Source organism: Antechinus flavipes, chromosome 3 (assembly GCF_016432865.1).
Source record: "Antechinus flavipes isolate AdamAnt ecotype Samford, QLD, Australia chromosome 3, AdamAnt_v2, whole genome shotgun sequence".
In the NCBI taxonomy this organism is placed as follows: domain Eukaryota; kingdom Metazoa; phylum Chordata; class Mammalia; order Dasyuromorphia; family Dasyuridae; genus Antechinus; species Antechinus flavipes.
Window position 1 is genome coordinate 465278849 of NC_067400.1, and position 19697 is coordinate 465298545.

The following is a 19697-nucleotide window of genomic DNA, read 5'->3' on the forward strand; positions in this document are numbered from 1 at the left end:
TTGTCTTATGGAGTAGTTTTATTTAAGTTTTGAATTTCATCAAATTTGACAGTATACAAAATTAAATATAAGGTATTTTATCAAAAATTAACATTAAATGTTTCCTTGTAAGAAGACTTATCTATAGTAAATAATTTTAAAATACTTATTATTCAGGAAGCAAGTCATCTCCTAATTCCTCATCAGCAAAGTCATCTTCTTCAATTCTTTTTTTGGCTGCAGTTTTTGGTCTTTCTGTTTGTGGACCTAGAGGATCCACATATGAGGCATCTATGGTTTAAAACAGATGTTTCATTGACTATGTTATTATGAATAAAATTACATTTATTTAACTATTTCATAAGGATTTTTTTTGAAATAAACAAACACGAACAACTCTTGTCATCAACAAAATTGTGAAACTCACAGTGAACAGAAACATGACACTAAATTTTCTCACTTTTTTCTCATAAGTGTCCATATATTTAAAAAAATTCTTTATATTACCACATTTAAAATGAATGCCAATTCCCCAAGGCATTCTTCATTAGCCCTTATCTATTGGCAAAAGCAATGGCACTCACCTATTTCTTTGTTACTGCTACTTTCATAAGGTTCATTTGTCCCAGGTAAAGATCGTAATTTGACACTCAGACGCTCACCTTTGCTACTGGAACTAGAATTCTGGCCACTGTCTGAAAATATGGGAATAGAAATTCACTTATTTCATAAGCCAAGAAATCACAGAACTGTACCACATAACTTAAAACTGTACCAGGTTTGTTATAAAGCAGGTATTCTTTCTTACTATGAAGTCAATTTCTTACAGCTACAAATTCTCTTTGGGGAGCCCTAACAAACTGAACGTGTGACAAAATGGGTCTTCAACATATTCTTTCAAATCTGGGAAGAAACAGTTCCAATTTAAAGAGATCTGCTTCTGAAAAGTTCCAGCTCCCATCCTTATACTGACCTAATTTTGTCATTTGCTAGTTATGTGTGACTGGGGAGAACTCTTCTGAACTTCAATCTCCTTGGCTATAAAAGGAAGGGATTGAGAAGGCAGAGGAGCCTGCTGAGGATGAATAGCACATAGAATTTGTCACAATGGTATTAAAGGTATACCACCAATCTACTGCAACCATCTTTTAGAAAGAATACCACTATTAATGAGAATAAACTACTTTATCTAGTTGAGAAAAAGCCCCATTACTTGTCAGCATTCTGAAGATGGTAGCTTCATTTTTCCAGACTTCAATTTCCTTCTCTCTCAAATGATGAGACTAGAACAAATGATCTCCATGGTCCCTCCCAGCTTGAAGAATAATCTACATGCTTAGTTCTTATTCTGACAACTGACAATTCCAAAGACTTCTGAGAATGGCATTCTTTCCATTGTAAACATTTCACTCTTCCTAAGAACAAATAAACCCATTCTGGACCCTTTTATTTCTGAGTATATTCTGGTTTCTCTGTGTTCACTGCATCAATAGAACCTGCAATAGTGCAAAAATAATAACAAAAAATCTTGTCTCTCATCTCTCTTCCCCTAGCCTCATCCCATTTCTACTCCAGGCACTCATTTAGCTTCAGATTTTAGATAGGCAGTAACATAAACTAACCCAACCCCCCACCCCCTTTTTTTAAGTTAATTTGAAGTCTCTGGGAAATTCTAAAAGACTAAATATTACTAGCATTGTTAGTAACTTGAATTTCATACCAACTTAGTCTCTGTCCTAGTTATTTTCCCATATTTAATGTCATCTGCCTTTAAACAGTGGAGTAGGAACCCAATGAGGCAAAGTGTGAAAGTAGGGTGTTCTTTATATTTTTACTATATTTTCAACTCAAGAGTTATGCCTTTCAGCTCCAAAATAGCAACCCCTCTTCAAAGTACTGGCAATTTGAATGCAAAAAGAAAGTTTAGATCATCTACTAACTTTTTAAATAGATCAGTACAAAAATAAAAATTCCTTATGGGCAGGGGCTATTCTCATTTTTGTCTTCTTATTTTCTGTAACGGGCAAAGTGTTTGGCACATAGAAAATAACTAATAAATGATTGTTGAATTGAGTTGAAACAGACACAGTTTAGAAATTTTTTTCAAAGAATTTGAATTGTGAATGATTATTTTGGATGCATTCTCCCTCCCCCTACACTTTCAATCTATTACAAACTCATTTCTAGGTTTGGATAAAGTACTGTGTACTGTTGTTTTTTTAAGCAAGAAACTATTCCTAGAGAAAAACTAGCCATCTAAGAGAAGTTTAAAAAATGTAAATGCTTTTGGCTTGGCTTCATTTTATGTTTGAATTACCAAGAAGATGTTAAATTCATGTCAACATAATTCAAATGATGAGTGTTTTCTAGAGTGAGGTTGAACTAAATTAAAAAAAAATTCATATTCAACTTTCTAGCTTATAGACCTAGCTTTGCCATTAGATGTTTAGTTTTGGGCAAGTCATATGACCCTCTCTGAGCCTCAGTTTCCTTTTGTGTAAAATAAGTAGACTGGAGTAAATGATGTCATAGGTTCCTTCAGTTCTACTCAAAATAAAATTCTATTGTTTTATATATATATATGTATATATGCATATACATATATATATGTTTTATATATACACAGAGAAATTTGTATATACCAAATTTCAAAATATTAAATATTCAATTTGTGGAATATTTTGGCTTGAGAATATGTAGATTAGCTCATCAAGATTTTGAAGTTAACTACATCTAAATAGTTGTAAATTTAAAGAATAATCTAGCATTTGAATCTTTTAGCAGGGGAAATCTTTCTGGTAAAGGGCATTAGAAGCATACATTTAGCTATCTGCTTAGTTAGCAAGAGCAATGGACAGGAAGGAGTTACATGAGCCTAGGTTTTGTCACTTGCTGGTCTTATTTGTGATTTTTGGCAAGTGACCTCTCAGTCTGTTTCTTCATCTGCAAAATGGGGCCAACAATATCTACCTTGCCTTTCTCATGAGAACATTTTGGAGAATCAGTAAAATGAGGTCATGTGAAAAATGCTTTGAAAACTGTAAAACTCAATATAAAAGTAAGGAATTGTTGCTTGTATAGACATTTCTGCCTTTATAGCCGGCTGTGTACATTCTATTCAAAGCCCTGATTAGTGTGTAGGGCCCCATGGAATGTAGCTGTCCTGACAACTACCCAACACTCAGATAAAGTAAAATTCCAATCTCACTGTTAAAGCAGCATTTTGGACATGGCCAATGTTTTTCTGCTAATGAAACCTTGAACTGCTTTTTTGTTTTATTACCAAGACTGAAATTCTGTCAGCTGGGATAAAGTCTAACTCAACTTCTGCTTACAAGGGAGACTGCACCTTGTCTTGATTGATGTTATAAAAACATCAACCCATGGTAGGCAGGAAAAACAACACACACCTGTTTGAGAAATGCTAGAATGCCAGTTTTTAAACTATAAGAAGTCTTTTTGTAGGTTAGGTGACTTACATAACACAGGCTCTATTCAGGACACAAATGAATTAAAACTAAGAAACCTGCTACGTAAACTTTCACCATATGCTGTCTTCAAATAAAAAGTGAATTTGCCTTACAAGGGAAGAGAGACTTTGCCGGATTAGCTAGGGAAAATTATCAAAAGCAAAGGACACCTAAATGCAGAATAAATCAAGAACTGAATGCCTCATGTCCTATATATTTGTCCTCTGTATATGATTAAATTACTATAAAAGACATTTTTTATCAAGGAAGTATTAAGTATAACTTTTTTTGTGTGTGTGTTTGACATTCATTGCATGGCCTTTCACTAAAGTCTTATTATGATACTCTCATCCTGGCAGAGAAGTTACTCTAGGTTCTTAAAAATTCTGACAGCAGAGCAGAAACTCTGCTAGTCCTGTCCATGCTGGTAATGTCTTTGAGTATGGGCCTGATAATACACTGTGCATTTCTCTCTCCTACAAGGCCTGGCCTAGCTACATCCATAGAGACTCATCACCAAATGGTGATTCGTCATCATGTAATGAATAATTTGGGCCAATTTATGACCAAATAGGAGATTTATGAAAACATCAAAATGAGATGTGCAAGAAATTTAAATGGAATAGGTATTAGAAGTACTTTACACTAATGAACTCTCTGTGAGTTCTTTGGAAATAGTCAAGTAAATATATGAATGATACTATGACCTGATGAAATGAAGTAAAATATTCTTGTTTTTAGCACTGATAACAAATTTGATCTAATCTGACAAGTATTTAAACAAGGTATTATGGGAGATAAAAAGATGAATAAGATACCAGTCCCAACTTTAAGGAACTTACACACTAATGGGGGAAATAAGGGTAATATAAATAATATAAATTAGAAGATGGTAAGAGCACAGAAGAGATTAAAAAAATAAGGAGTCAACCAATGAGGTAGGAAAAACATAGAAAGGGGAATAAGTAACAACCTGAGCTAGACCTTAAAGTATTTCAGAAGATGATGAAGATGATGGGGATGGAAAAGGGGAAATGAATTTAGGGGATTGGAAAACAAAACTGGGGAAAGACCAAGACTAATTATTGTTAAATTTATAGTGGATGGGAAGTTCATGTGAAAGGTTGGAGCATACCATCCTTTCTGGGTGAAGTGATCAGGACTAGGAAAATTCTCCCAAAGAATGTTTGAGAAGATAAGAGACAATGTTTGTGGTCTATTTGAATTAAGAATGGGATTTGATAGAGGGCCTTAACATAACGTCTCCTTCAAGGCAGTTAGGATTTATCAGGGATAAGTGATAGACATTTCAAATAAGGAAAAGGAAAGGATGAAGTGTTCATGGAAAATACCATGCCTTTTAGTCAGATCAGTTTTAAAAGTACTTGATCAAAAGTACTGGAATACAATAACAATAACATACTGATTCCATTTTTCAGAGATATATTTTTGTTGGTTGATAACATGGGAAAACAGTAAGTTTTTGAGATTTAGGGTTGCATAGAAACTCTTTACTTGATTGACTTCTTCTATGTCTTAGGAATCAGATGCTGCCAAGTCATAAGGCCTAGATGAAAAATATGGTTCTCAATTGCTATAAGACTGTATTTAAATAATCTAAGACTTATTAAGGTAAAACATGGAGGATATTCTCCAAAGGAGCTTCTCTAAGCAGTGCAGGATGGCTTTTGTTGCTCTAAACAGCTAAGAGGACTTTCCCTAGTATTCACCTTTTCAGACAGATACCATCTGCAGTAATTTGGTTCTAAGACCTTTCATGAAAATGTGCAGCTCAGTAGCTCAAAAAGTCTATTCCCAGTTTTGTCTTCTCCTAAATGAGCATCAGCTCAGTCCCAGGAACCACTTTTCAATATACAGCATCTGGTATAATGGTCCAACTTATTATTATTATTATTATTATTTTTTTTTTTTTGGTAGTCAGCTGGTTGCTAGATAGGATGAATTCTTTATCAGGATGGGTCTGATGGCTTTAAGGATAGTTTGATTTTCCTTTGTTCTAATAGCTTAATATAAAGGACTTTCTGCCAAGACCAGGTGTCCTTATTTCCAAAGCATTCATTGTATACATCATAAGCTATAATAGAAGTATATGATGTCCACGTAGTCTGATGAGGAAGCCCTATTTTTGCTATGTCCCAAACACTTATAGCATCTGTATTTCCAGAAAATTTACCTTCAAATAAAAATTAGGACCAATCTACACTGAATAAATGAAACTGAGCAATTTTAGCATTATGGGGTCACAGACCAGACAGGAGTTTAAAGTGGTGATTTTTGAGTCTCTTGTGGGTATCTCATGTGAATTCTGAGAATGAAGCCCAATCATAAGCACTGCTTCTGATAGGATAAATATTGGAGGAAATAATGAAACTATTTTAACTAAATCCATTACAAATTTATTCCATTAACTCTCAATATGGCTTTCATTAGTGCTTGGAAATACTTTTATTTATATCCCAACTTTTTATCTTATTCCAAATTGTGGTTGTTCTTAATATCTCTCCCTCAATCTTCCAACTACATGTCCTCCCTCTCTCAACAGTAGATGACTTCACCTGATACTTTCCCATGGTCAAAGTTATCCATGCAAATTCCAGATCATTCTAGGATCTTGAATGTATTTTTTCCCCTCTAATCTTAGATGGTGAATTGGCTAGCCTTCTTGCCAAGAATAATCACTCAAATTGTGTCTTTGATGTTTTTATCCTCTTCTTCTTCCTTCATGGCTTTATCTATCAATTATGTCTTCTCTTTCAAGCATCTCCAACCTTTTTCTCTTGGGAAGTCCCTTCCCTTTTGCCAAGAATAACCTTATTTCTATTGTTTTACTAGCAAGTAAGTAAGTAGATCAGAATGCTATCTATATAGTTATTCTTGTGGAAAAGATGGAAAATTATGAGCTACATGAGTATATGTGTGTGTGACTCTGTGTGTGTGTGTGTGTGTTATGTGTGTGTGTGTGTGTGTGTAGAATTCCAAATTGAATAATCAGACTCAAATGGTCGTGTTTACTAGTCAAATAGCACTTAGAAAAGAAATCTGTAGTAGAGCACTTCAGAGACTCGTGGCAGCCCTAGGCTGCTTAATATTTTTATCAAAGACTTGGGCAAAAGCATTGATAGCATGCATATCAAACTCGCAGATAACATAAAGCTGAGAGAGACAGCTCAACTACTAGATGACAAAATCAGTATCCAAAAAGACAAATCTAAGTTGGTGAATTTAATAAGTAAAAATGCAGACTCTTATATTTAATCTTGAAAAATTAATATCACAAGCTTAGGATGAGAGCTATAAGTAGACACCAGGAAGATGAAAAGCTGTGATATTATACCATACAAAGATCAGTTGAAGAAATGGGGATATTTCCCCTGAAGAGGAGACTTGAAATGGGGGTGAGGTACACATAACTACTATTTGCAAATACTTAAAGAGCTCCTATGTGAAAGAGGGATTAGATAGGTTGTTCTTTACCCCTAATGACAGAACTAGGACAGACCACAAGTGGGAAATTTAGGTTTAATTTAAAGAAACTTCTTAACGATTAGAACTATCCAACAAGTGGAATCAGCTGTCTTGGAGCTAGAGGTTCTCCTTCACTGAAGATCTTGAAGAGAAGGCTGGATGATCACTTATAGCTTATAATATAGATTATATATACAAAGTATTCAGCTATCAGCATTTGGGGCCTCTTTTGATTTTGAGATTTTAAAGTTGCCCTAAGACAAAAAATAAAATTTTCAAACTTTTGCTTATCTTTGCTGTTCTTCAAGCTATCTTTTCTCCTTCGTAAATTTCTAAAAAGAGCAATCTATAATCATTTTTTTCGCTTCATCCACTTCTTCATCCATAGTCTCTCGTCACTCTAATAAAACTGATCTCTCTCTCTCTCTCTCTGTCTCTGTCTCTTCCCTCCCCCCACCCCCCAGTGTCTAATTATCTCTATTGATGAATCCACATTTTGGGTTCTCATTCTCCTTAACCTCTATCGGCAGAGTCTAATACTAGTTATAATCTCTTATATTAATTTTTCTGTTTTCTCTGACAATAGATGATCATAGTTGTTCTACTTCCCTAAAAGCTTCTTTTGTGTGTCCCCTTTGTTGACTCAAATTCCTTCCATACTCTAAATATACCTATAACTGTCTTTGCCTTCTCCCAAAATCTCTTTCTTCAAATCCATAACTTCAATTAGCACTACCATTAAAAAAATTCCCAAATTTATATTTTTCCAAGTCTGACACCTCTCCAGAATTTTAGTTCTATATGCATAGCTATCACCACTCAGATGACTTCTAGGGAACTTATGTTTGATGTATCAGAAACTAAACATAATCTTCCCCTAAAACTTGTCCCTTCTCCAATCATCTTGTTTCTGATACCAACCCTCCCAACTTGACATTAAATCTTGGAGTTCTGACTCACTCTTTTCCCCAAATGTAATCACATGTTGAGTTGAGGTAGGTTGACCTACCTCCACAATGTCTCTTGTATTCCTCCTTTTTTAAACCTACTGTAGCCACCCTATTTCTCCCTCATTACCTTTCAAAATATATTACTGTAAAAATCTCTTAGCTGGCTTTCCTACTTGATTGACTCTCCAAAGTGATACCTTGAGTAATTTATGTAATTTACTATTCATACCATATAATTCCTTTGTTCAGAAGCCTCTGATGATTCCTCACTGCTAATCAAATAAAGACTAACCTCCTTGTTCTGAAAACCAAGGCCTTCATTGCTCGGGATCTAATTTATGTTCTGAGTATCATCTCTTGCGGTATTCAACCTCAGCTGAGAACATTACTAGCATCTGTTCTAGTCTCTTCTATTGTTCTCACAATGTGAGCAAAGACACTTTACTGATAGAACAGGATTTACTCTAGCCCTCTTCATTCCTCCTTTAGGTTCTTTTTAGGTCCTTTTGACCCTGTCACTGAACTTTTCTTATCCCACTTCTCTAACCCTTCCCCACAAAAAATGGGGAGTATAGCATATGATTAGGCAGTAAGAAATATGAAATTCCATAACTAAAATGTATTCTCCCCATCTCTCATAACTGAAATCCATTCTTCCTCTCAAGGTCCAGCTCAGGTTCCACCTCTTCCATGAAAAGGAGGATAAGGGATTTTTCCTTTCTAAAATTTCTTATCATTTTGGGGTTTCCTTTGCATGTAATACCTGAATTTAGCCAATATTTGGTAAAGGTGAATTGAAGCTGAACATAAAACAAGCAGCATCTCACTAAATTTGTAATATTAACCTAAGCTTGCTAGTTACCTGAAATAAGGTCTATACTTTGGAGAGAAGGCTTCTGTTAACTCTGAGTCTTTCTTAATCACTATTTTTGACATGGCTGAAAATCCCTTTTCTTCTTGGGTACTTCTGTTCCTAGATTTTTGTGCCACTATTTTCTTCTGGTCATCTTCTTTGTTTGATCCAATATCCTTTGCTAGATTATCATCTATGTCCTACATCCTGGTATATTCTAAGGCTCTATCTTGGATTTTTTCAGAGGCTCTTAACCTAAGAATCCCTAAGGCATCTACAGATATATTTCAGGGGGTTGGTGAACTTGGATGGGAAAAAAATATTTTTCACTAACCTTTTTAAAATAATTTTATATATTTTATTTTATGTGTTTAAAGACATTCTGAGAAGGCTTCTTGAGGCTGTCAAAGATGTTCATCACACACAAAAAAATGTTAAGAATTCTTGCTCTAAATGATCTCTTTAGCTCTCCTGGATTCAATGACCACTTCCATGGTCACATATGTACACGCTAATTGCTCTTCTTTCTCAATTCTCTAACTCCAGATCACCAACTACAGCCAGACATTTTGGATCCTAACATCCCACAGGTATCTCAAACTCAACATGTACAAAACAGAACTTTTCTTCCAAATCCAACCTTCCATTTAACTTCCCGTCTAACTGCCACAATCCTTCTAGAAATCATGGTTTGCACCCTTTAAATAATCATTAACTCTTCTCTCTCAAGTATCCCACATATCTAATTAACTACCAAGTCTTATTAATTTTACCTCCACTTCTCTTTCATTCCTTTTCTATACTCACCTTGCCACACTTCATAGGTCAGGCTCTCATTCCTTCTCACCTAGGCTGCTGCAATCACCTGATCCGATTTTTACTTTTACATTATTTCCTCTCCAATGTGTCTCACACACAGCTGCCAAAATTTATCTTCCTACAGCACAGACCTGGTGATGTCAACCCCCAGTTCAAAAAGCCTTCAGTGATTCCTTTCTGCCTCCAGGACAAAGAACAAACTCCTGTATTCGGAATCTGAATTCTTGTTCCAGCCTCTATTTCTAATATATCACATTACTCACCATCATATACTGTATGTTCCAGCCTCTTTCTCATTCCCTAGACCTAAAATGCTCTCCTTTGATTTCATTTCTTGAAATCCCTAGATCTCTTCAAGAGGACCAAATTCTACCTGAAGTCTTTCTGGCACCCTCTCTATCTCAAGTTATTAATCTTCCACTGAAATTACTTTGCATTATTTTGTTTATATTTATCTGTGTACATGATTTATCCCTCAGCAGAATTTAAGCACCTTAAGGGTTTTTGGGTTTGTCCTCAGATTTCAATGACCTAGTACATTGCTTTGCATATGGTAGGTGCTTAAGTAATGCTAACTGAATTTCATTTTATCCAAGAATCTTGCATGACCTTCACATGTTCATGAAAGAATCATCTGTACAAGGGAACTTTTTGCTCTACCAAAATATATTTTTGGGGGAGGGGGAATGGAGGAGGTATTCAACAATCAATAAATAAAAATGGGCTCTTGTATTCTTTGCATCTTTAAGCCAATATATAGCCTACTATGGAGAATAATTTGTGAAAGCCTACCACTTTCTATCTCACATTTTCATTGGTGATACCCTCCATATATATGTAATTAATTTTTATGAATATTATATAAGGATGTCAAAGTAGTGATTTTTTCCCTCACATTCTTGTTTCTTCTCCTCCCTGAAATACCTTGTAAAAACGATCCCTCTGTGGATTTGTGATTTGTTAAAAATCAGCATTATTACTTTATTGAAATACTTCCTAAGAACCTACATTTAATTATGTATAAATTTAACCCTATTAATAGAAGAATAAACTGTGAGTGGTATAGAAGTGAGATCTATGGTCTTTTGAATCAATTTGATTGAGTATTATAATATATAGAATATTCTACTTGGGAAAGGGGGTTATAATATAAGTATATTACTGATAGCTCCAGAATATTTTATCACTTGTTTCCAATGCTTATTAAGGGAACAGTTTCAGTGGCTTACCAAGCCTCTGTCCAAGTAGGCTATAATTATTTGGGGGATCCTAAGTAGAGTGCTAAGGTTAAATTAGGAATATATCATCCAACTCTAGTCAGGGGCTGACTTTAAGCAGAGGGATACACTTAAAGGAGAAAGATCTATTATTCTGATAGAAAAATAAAGACTCTATTCCTGGAAGATAATGTATGCTGCCCATCCAGAGATAAACAAGTTGCAAAGATAGGATAGCCTTAGAGCAGAAGAACCTAGAACCAGCATGTTATTCCAAAAGCTATGCACTCAGCTTTAACACTACTGACTACATAAGAGGAGGAACTCAGGAACTGAAAAAATTTACTTTATTAGTGAATATGAAAAGTGTCAGGCTATAGTAGCCTGGACACCAGTGACTGACATATAGGAATCACCAACTCACAAGAATGGTGAAAGATGATGGAATATTGTTGAGAGTATGTAATATATCAGAATACAGTACAGAGGTATGTCCCAGCAAAAAGGCAGTTTTCTTTTGGGAATTGTGATAAAGGGGCCAATGTGGACTAAAGGACTGTCTTTTGATCCTTTTTTTTTAATGATTTAATTTTAATTTAATTTTATTATTATTTTTTAAAATAGCTTTTTATTGACAGAACCCATGCCAGGGTAATTTTTTGCAACATTATCCCTTGCACTCACTTCTCTTCCGATTTTTCCCTTCCCTCCCTCTCCTCCCTCCCCCAGATGGCAAGCGGTTCTTTCTTTTGATACTTTTAAAAAAACCTGTGTAGGGAAAGTGAGGATATTTCTTCCATTGATTTGTACCTTACAGGAGTTGACTAAGTTAAGTGACTTGACCAGGGTCACAACCTGTCCATTCATTATTAATATAAATTTATTTTTGTTACATTTGGTATATTGGGCAAATGAGAATGTATAAAGCTGTCCAACGGGGATGACTGATCCAAGTTTGTGGGTTCAATCTGAAAGGAAAACAACTCTTTTACTAGTATTGCTGATAAACTGAGAATGACATTTTCAGTGGGCAAGTCATTCTACTACTATGGACCTTAGTAAAAGAAGGGGTCTGTGATTTTCTAATTAGGGGTCACCAAAGACTCAACAACATAAGTATGTATTGAGTGTCTGTTACGCACAAGACACTATGCTAGGTGATTTTGGGGGAATTAAAAAGATGAAAACATGTTCTTGAAGAACTCACAATTTAGTAAGGAGAATAAGACAAGTACAAAAATTGTGATGATACAAAACAAAAAATTAAATGCCAAAAACAGATACAAAGTCTCTTTTTCTTTATTTCTCACTGGTATTTAGAGTGTTTGTCCAGTCTCCCATTACATTGTAAGTTCCTTGGTAACAGAAAAGTCTTTGTCACTCCCCAAAGTACTTTCTGACTATGCTTTCCGACTCTGTTTTCCCTCATCAAGGTGCAGCAAAAGTTAGGAAGTTGCAATTCAAAATGCTTGCTCACTCTTGAAATATATTTTGATAAATATTTGATAAATATAAAATTAAAAGTCTGAATTTGTAGAAAATATTACATATGTGTAATATTATGTAAATGTACACCTTGTGGAAAAGGTACAAGTCAGCTATAAAGTTACTTTCTGCTCATTGATCATATTTTTCTATTACCTTACTTCCTAACATTAAGAGAGATATTCCTTGAGGAAAAATATTGGCCCAAGGAACATAATACAAATAACACCTAAGAATGTAACAAATCTTTTAAAATCATAAATGGTATTTATGGAAAAATAATTTTTAAAATTAAGCTTACTAATTCCAATGCTCAAAATGTTTTAGAATTCAAGAACTGTGCTAAAATAGAAAACCACAAACCACATTCTTTTGGGGATAAACACAAATATATGGAAGATCTGGCCCTTAAAATTCAGTTAATTCAGGGGGCAGAAAAATAGGTATTTTCCCAACTTTTATATTTTCCAGGACATTACCATTACTATTAGTGACTATAAGACATCTGATTTGTATAGTACCTACTGTATGTTTTACTTTAGTCTGACCACCTGATCAGCAGCACTCAGGGTTCTGGGGTTCCTTCCTCTTACAATCGAAGCTAACTTTCCAGGAAGTGCCAGCAGTGAGGTAGTTTTGACTGACTTTTTTTTCACTGAATTGACTAGATGTTTTGGTAGCGAGGAGACATAGCCTTAAAGAGAGATTCTGCATATAAAATAGTAATGCATTTTTACTCCAAATAATTAAAATACATCTATTTCTTATGAAGTTAATCTTGTAAAACACACTAAAGTATCTTGAGTCGAGTAATGGACAGAATCAGTAATAAAAAGAGCATAGGATTGGGAGTCCAGGAATGTGAGTTCCAGTCCCAGCTCTGCCACTAATTGGTAATGTGACCATGGGCAAATCACAACCTCTCTAGGTCTTATTTTCCTCACCTGTGAAATGAGGAGGTTGAACCTGATGACCTTTAAGGTCCCTTCCAGTTCTAAGATCATATGTTCCTATAATATAAAAAGTCCTGGTTAGGCGCTACTGCTTTTTCAACTATAATAGATAACTTGAACTACACTAATTTAGAGTTGGTGATAATGTATTCATAAGCTGGGCTGAAATTTATTTTTGAATTATAGATGAAAAAAGTTTATTAAACAAATGAATGTGAAACAAAGTTGCCCAGAGACACATTAAAACTACTATTGCAAATAGTCTTAAAGTACCATCAAGTACTTTAAAAATATATTTTACATAATAAACTAATTATATTTGAATATGCTAATTAGAAACACATATATTAAGGCACTTTGTCTATGTTCATTTATTAAAATAATTATAGGTTCAGTATATTTTTTGTTAAATTCAAACAATTAATTTCTTTTAAAATATTCTCATTTTGCTGATCCAGACTATTCTTTTAGTCATTGACAAAAATGCCCTCTTCCCTATCCAGTTAAAAAAAAAATTGCTAGGGATTTTCATGTTAAAATGTGAAGTTTTAAGTATTTTTCAGTGTTGCAAAAAGGAAGCTTAGCATTCAAGCGCAAATTATGATTTCTTGAATGGGAATGTTATAAACTGAGGCTGATTCCTTAGATGTAACAAGTGCTTTTAAGAAACAAAGATAGAAGAAAGTAAGAGAGGATAGGAAACTTCCTATGACAGAGTAAATAAGTTATTGGAGTCTGAATTCAAAAGATTTGGCTTCAAATTCTGACTCTGCTAGTTACTAGTTTTATGACTATGGACCTCAGTTTCCTTATTTGTATGATGAAGAGATTATAAATATATTTCACTTCTGAATCACATGATCATAAGGAAAATGATCTATAGAATATTATAACATATTTTTTAATGGCACTGGTATTAAAAATGGAGAGATAAGAAAGAAATATAGGATTTCTAGGGAATATAATTCTTATTACTATATTTAAATAGTACTTTACAGTTTTCAAAGTGTTTTTATATACAATATTTCATTGACCCTCAAAGTGAAAGTATCATTATCTTCACTTAACAGATGAGGAAACTGGGGTTCAGAAGAGGGAACTTAATATACCTAACTGTGGAAGCCCTATGCAAGGACCTTCAATATCTAGATTGGTAAGTATGTTATGTTACAATTTGTCCTTCAGATTGGGCCAGTCTCAGTCAGCCCTGCTGACCATGTCACCGGGATACATACTTCTCTCTATCTCTTTCTGGCTATTATTCCCCTGTGTATGTAGTTTCTCCCTATAGAAGATAAACTCCTTTAGGGCAGAGATTGACTCACTTCTGTATTTGTATTCTCAGTGCTTGGCACATAACAAGCATTTCATAAGTGCTCATTCATCCATTCACTTAGGTGGAATGAAGTGCCTGGAAATAGGGATCATACAATAACTAGAAAAAAATGGGCCTCAAATTCAGGTTTTGACCCTAAAGTCCAATGCTTTTCCCACTATTGTAAGCTATTAAAAGAGAGATGAATGAGAGAAGGGGAGAAGGAAGGGAGAAAATCAGTTGAGATGATAGAAAGGGTAGCTAAACCTAAAACTAAAAAGTAAAAATAGGGTTGACTAATCCAAAGAACTGAAATCCCACAGATTAGGTCCTAGAGAAAGAGTCTGTCAACTTAAGTTGGAAGTGATAAAAGAAAATTTTGAAGGCAATGTTTAGTACTTCAAAACTGTTAAATGTGAAATTATCTTTGAGATACACCTCAGCCATATACAACTTGAACTCCAAAATTCTCTCACATTAGAGTATAGTTACTTACTTGAAGCCAAGGCATTTAAAAGAAAACTGCTAGACAGCAAAGATGGGGGAGATAGAGGGGACAGAAGTGAGAGTGAAAAGAGGGTAGAGAAGAAGTTAGGATACAATCCAATTTTTGATAGGAAAAAATAACTTTTTTATTCTTGGGTAGTGGCAAGAGAGAAGAAATGAGAAAAGGAAATCAGTTTGGGTATGGTAATATACTGGGTTTCATGAATGGTCCAAATTTATAAGGTTTCATTGTATTTTTAAAAAGCTGAATAAGCATAATTCAATTTCAATGTAATATGTGTCCTTTATCTGTAATTTGCAACAAACATTAGAATATGTGAATTCTAAAATAAGTAAAAAAAAATTTAAACTGGCCTATTATATGAAGTTTACAATTCACATCAAGAATAAATTACTAAGAAAAAAAGAACAGCCTAGAAGGAGAGAAATGGAAATTGAAATCATACTAAATAAAGTGTTAATGGAAATGAGAAAAAACTAACAAAAATATTAGTGAGATAATGTAAGTTGGCAATTAAATGAAACATTTTTCTCTAAATATGAAATAATGAAGAACATTTCTGTACAGAAGCTAACAGACAACTGCAAAGATTTTTCTGAGCTCTAAATAAGATTTGTTTAGTGTTATATATATACTGTTTAGATTTTAAAATCATAAATCAATAAAAGTTATTTAAAAGATCATCCCATTAAATGATAACACTATTTTGGTTAGCATGTATATTTGGATTTTATTTCTTACTATAAAGAAAAATGTTATAGTCAATTCTGAAGCTTCATTACCTTATCATATTATGTTATATTAAAATCAGCAGTAAAAGAGCTTTTATTTTGTAGCTTAGGAATTTAAAATTATTATAAAGACATGAAGGAACTATTAAATTTTCTGTCTCTTAAATGGTACCATGAGAGGCAGGGTTGCATAGTAGATAAGTTGGCCTATTAGTCAAGACCACCTGAATTCATTCCCTGCCTCTACTGCACATGAATTGTGTGACAATGTTTCAAAGTCTCAGGCAATTGTCTAAAAATATTAAGTTACAGATGAGGTGCCTGTAGTAGAATTTCCTCACTGATAGTTCTTTAACAATTGGTTGAAACCACTAATCTAGACCAAAAAACCAAGGGATACCTCAGCAGCATGAATAAGCTAATATGTCTTCTAGTATATCCAGAAAACATAAGCCTGCTCATGTAATAGATGTAAAAGAGGTAGATTAGGAAGTGATCACATTGAAGAATTCCCTAATTAAAGTGATGGAACACAGGGAATTTATCTCAAATCTAATATTTTAAGTGCAATCAGACTATTACTCAAACAATAAAGATTTATGATTATTTAATTCAAATATATATGCTCAATATTGTAGAGTTAGATACCCTCCTAATTTCAGGTAATCCCATAGGTCCCAACCACCATATACTGAAAATCAGCTATTGCTTCCCAATGTAATGATTCCTTGCAGTATGGCTACACTTGCCAGGCTCCCTTTGCTTTGCTGCTATTCTAATACAAAGTTACAAAAAAGGCACAGGTTTCTCAGAATCCTCAAGATAACCAACTTATTTTTAGAGGTTAATTTATGTTTTGAGAATGTGGTATAAAAGTTGTCAAATCCAATGTGTTGCTACTACATTAAAATGATTAATATGTACAAATATTTATAATAAAAAGCTTTATACATGGTATATATTTATTGAACTCCATTCAACCATATAGATAATAGTAATACAGAGTAGTTCAAGTATATGATTTAGAATGAACAGAAATAGATTTATATGCAAAATATTAAATCACCATATAGTGACAAACCTTAATGTGCTCTATAAGTATTATTGTTATTTAACAATAATAATTTATAATAAGAATCAACTTGAGCAGAGGGAATGGAGGGAATTGAGCAGGGGGTGGAATCTAGTTCATTCATCCTGTGCTTAGGTAAGAAAGAATGGGGCTAGAGGAGGTCATAAGAGTTGGGCAAGACCCCTTAGTCCAGATGTCCTAGTTCAGGGAAGGAAGTATCTCTTAATCATTTCCCTTCAAGTTAGTTTTTCTCATTAAATAAGAAGTAAATTAAAAAATACTGTGACTTGGGACCAATGCGTGGTCTGACAAAAGGGCAGGTCAGACTGCAAAAAGCCTCAAAGAACAAGACCATCAGGTTGGCTGAAAGTTAGAACATGGGAGGAAGGCCAGAGAACAACTATTTAAAGAACTGACATTCAAAGACTTGAGTCCATAAACTGGAAGATTAATAGCTATTATTGTTTTTAGTGGGAGGTAAAAGACAAAATATTATCAAAAAGTCCAAACTGAATTGGGGAAATAGCATTATCTCTGACTCTGACATTGTAGGGCTTGAGATCAAATCCTGACCCCGAAGCTTAACTAATTGTTTGATGTACTCCTCTGTAAAATGAAGGGTTAGCCTAAAAACCCAATGAGATCCTGTCCTAATCTAGATCCTACCACAATCCTGTGAATGAGATTACTTCCCAAAGCAAAGGTATTGAGCCACTGAATATTGTCACCAGTGACTCAGATACAGTGAGAACAGGTTTGGGGGTAGGAAGGGAGGATAAGAAGTCCAGTTCCTAAGGCAGTACTAGATAGCTACACTATCAGGAACAAATCAGAAATTCAACTCTTGAGAAGATATTTAGCCACAAGACTAACAACAAAGCTGAACTCTTAACCCAAGGTTTTTATTTCTTTCTTTTTGAAAACAGGATAGATCCTAAATATTAGCACAAGGTTGAACTTAAATGTAGCCTTTCTCTCTTGTCCTATCTCCAAACTCCAATTACTTGGTAAAAAAATTTTAACAAAGGGCATCTAGAGAAGAAATTTCATGGGATATATATCAAAACATCAATTTTCTGTAAATGTGAATGAGATGAGCTCATCCATTAAACAAGAAGACAAAAGAATGGATCAAAAACTAGAATACAACAATTTGTTGTTTACCAGAGACATATTTGAAAAGACATACATAGAGTTAAAATCGGGGGGGGGGGGGAGAGAATCTATAACGCTTCAACTGTAATAATAAAAAAAAGGCAGTGATAGAAATCATGATGTCAGACAAAGCATAAGTAAAAATAGATCTAATTTTTAAAAGAGAATCAGGGAAATTAAATTTTGCTAAAAGGAATCATATTCAATGCAGTGATATAAAAAAATCTTACTGCAAGTTTCTCTGATAAAGGCTTCATTTCTCAAATATATATATTGAAGATAGGATTGAGTCAAATGTATAAAACGCCATGCCCCAATTGATAAATGATCAAAGGATATAAGCAGTTTTCAGAAAAAGAAAGTAAAGTTATTTATGAATATATGATAAAATTCTCTAAATCACTTCTGATTAGAGAAAGGCAAATTAAAACAATTGCAAGATAACACCTCATACCTATCAGAAATGACAAATGCTGGAGAGGATGAGTAAAAATAGGTTAACTAATGAACTTCTGGTGGAACTAGTCCAACCATTCTGGAAAACAATTTAGAATTGTGTCCAAAAGGCTATAAAATTGTGCATATCCTTTGACCCAGCAATGCCACTACTAAGTCTGTATCCCAAACAGATCAGAGAAAAAGAGAAAAGATCTCTTTGTACAAAAACTCTTATTGTGGCTTTTTTTTTTTTTTTGTGAGTGTGGTGGCAAAGAATTGGAAACTGAAGGCATTAATGGGAGAAAGGCTGGATAAGTTGTGGCATGTGATTGTGATGAAATATTATTGTGCTATCAGAAATGAAAAGGGGAATGGTTTCAGAAAAATATGGGAAGAGTTATATGAATTGATGCAAAGTGAAGTGAGAAGAAGTAGGAGGTAATGTTGTACATAGTAAGAGTAATATTGTTATGATGATCAACTGTGAAAAACTTTGTCACTCTGATAAATACAATGATCCAAGACATTTCTGAAGGACTCATGATAGAAAATGTTATCCACCTCCAGAGAAAGAACTGTTGAACTCTTAGTATAAATTGAAAAAGATAATTTTCTCACTTTTTAATTCTTCCCTTTTTTTGGGGTTACAATTTGGGTTAATATAGAAAGATTTTGCATGATTTTACATGTATAAGTGATATAATGTTGTTTGCTTCAGGGAATGGGGGAGGGATAAGAGGGTAAGAGGGAGAAAATTTGGAACTCAAGAATTTTTTTTAAAAGAAACAATAAATTAAAATTTAAATCCATACGTCTATAAATAACATCAATGTTCCAAATTCTATTTGAAATCCTGGAATGGCTTTATATTGTAAATCTTCTATCAGGGGAGTATATCACACAAATCTATTTGATGTTGTATTGGTTCCCATATCGTAGTTATTTGGTTTCAATATCTTAGGTACAAGAGCATGCCCTAACTGCATTCTTCCAATCTACACTCTTATTCTACTCACTCTTACATCTTCCAACTTGGATTTCAATCTGGTTGACCCATTGTCTACACCATTCCACTATGACTTCTGGAATTCTATCCTATCCTATTGTAAACAAATTTTCTTATTTCCTCAGATTTTTCAACTTTAATACCATTCACTTGGACTTTGACAAGAAACTATTTAACCTCCTCCAAATAACATTATGAATAACCACCAGAATAATCTTTCTCACACACAGTCCTAGTAAATACTTTTAATAGTTTCCTAG

The 19697-nt window shown here is 33.9% G+C and overlaps 1 protein-coding gene across 4 annotated transcripts in view; it reads right to left on the minus strand.

Annotated features, from left to right (window-relative positions):
• The window catches only part of IFT88 (intraflagellar transport 88), a 100663-nt gene continuing 80966 nt past the window's right edge, over positions 1 to 19697 (minus strand). For 2 of the 4 annotated variants that reach the window (XM_051986590.1, XM_051986588.1), the window contains 3 exons: positions 13204 to 13269; positions 564 to 674; positions 1 to 270 (listed from right to left, as the gene is read on the minus strand). In XM_051986590.1, coding sequence (XP_051842550.1) covers positions 149 to 270; positions 564 to 674; positions 13204 to 13269 — 299 coding nt within the window. In that variant the 3' untranslated portion in view covers positions 1 to 148. The remainder of the gene's footprint in view (positions 271 to 563; positions 675 to 13203; positions 13270 to 19697) is intronic. The other 2 variants (XM_051986591.1, XM_051986589.1) reach the window with 1 other exon arrangement.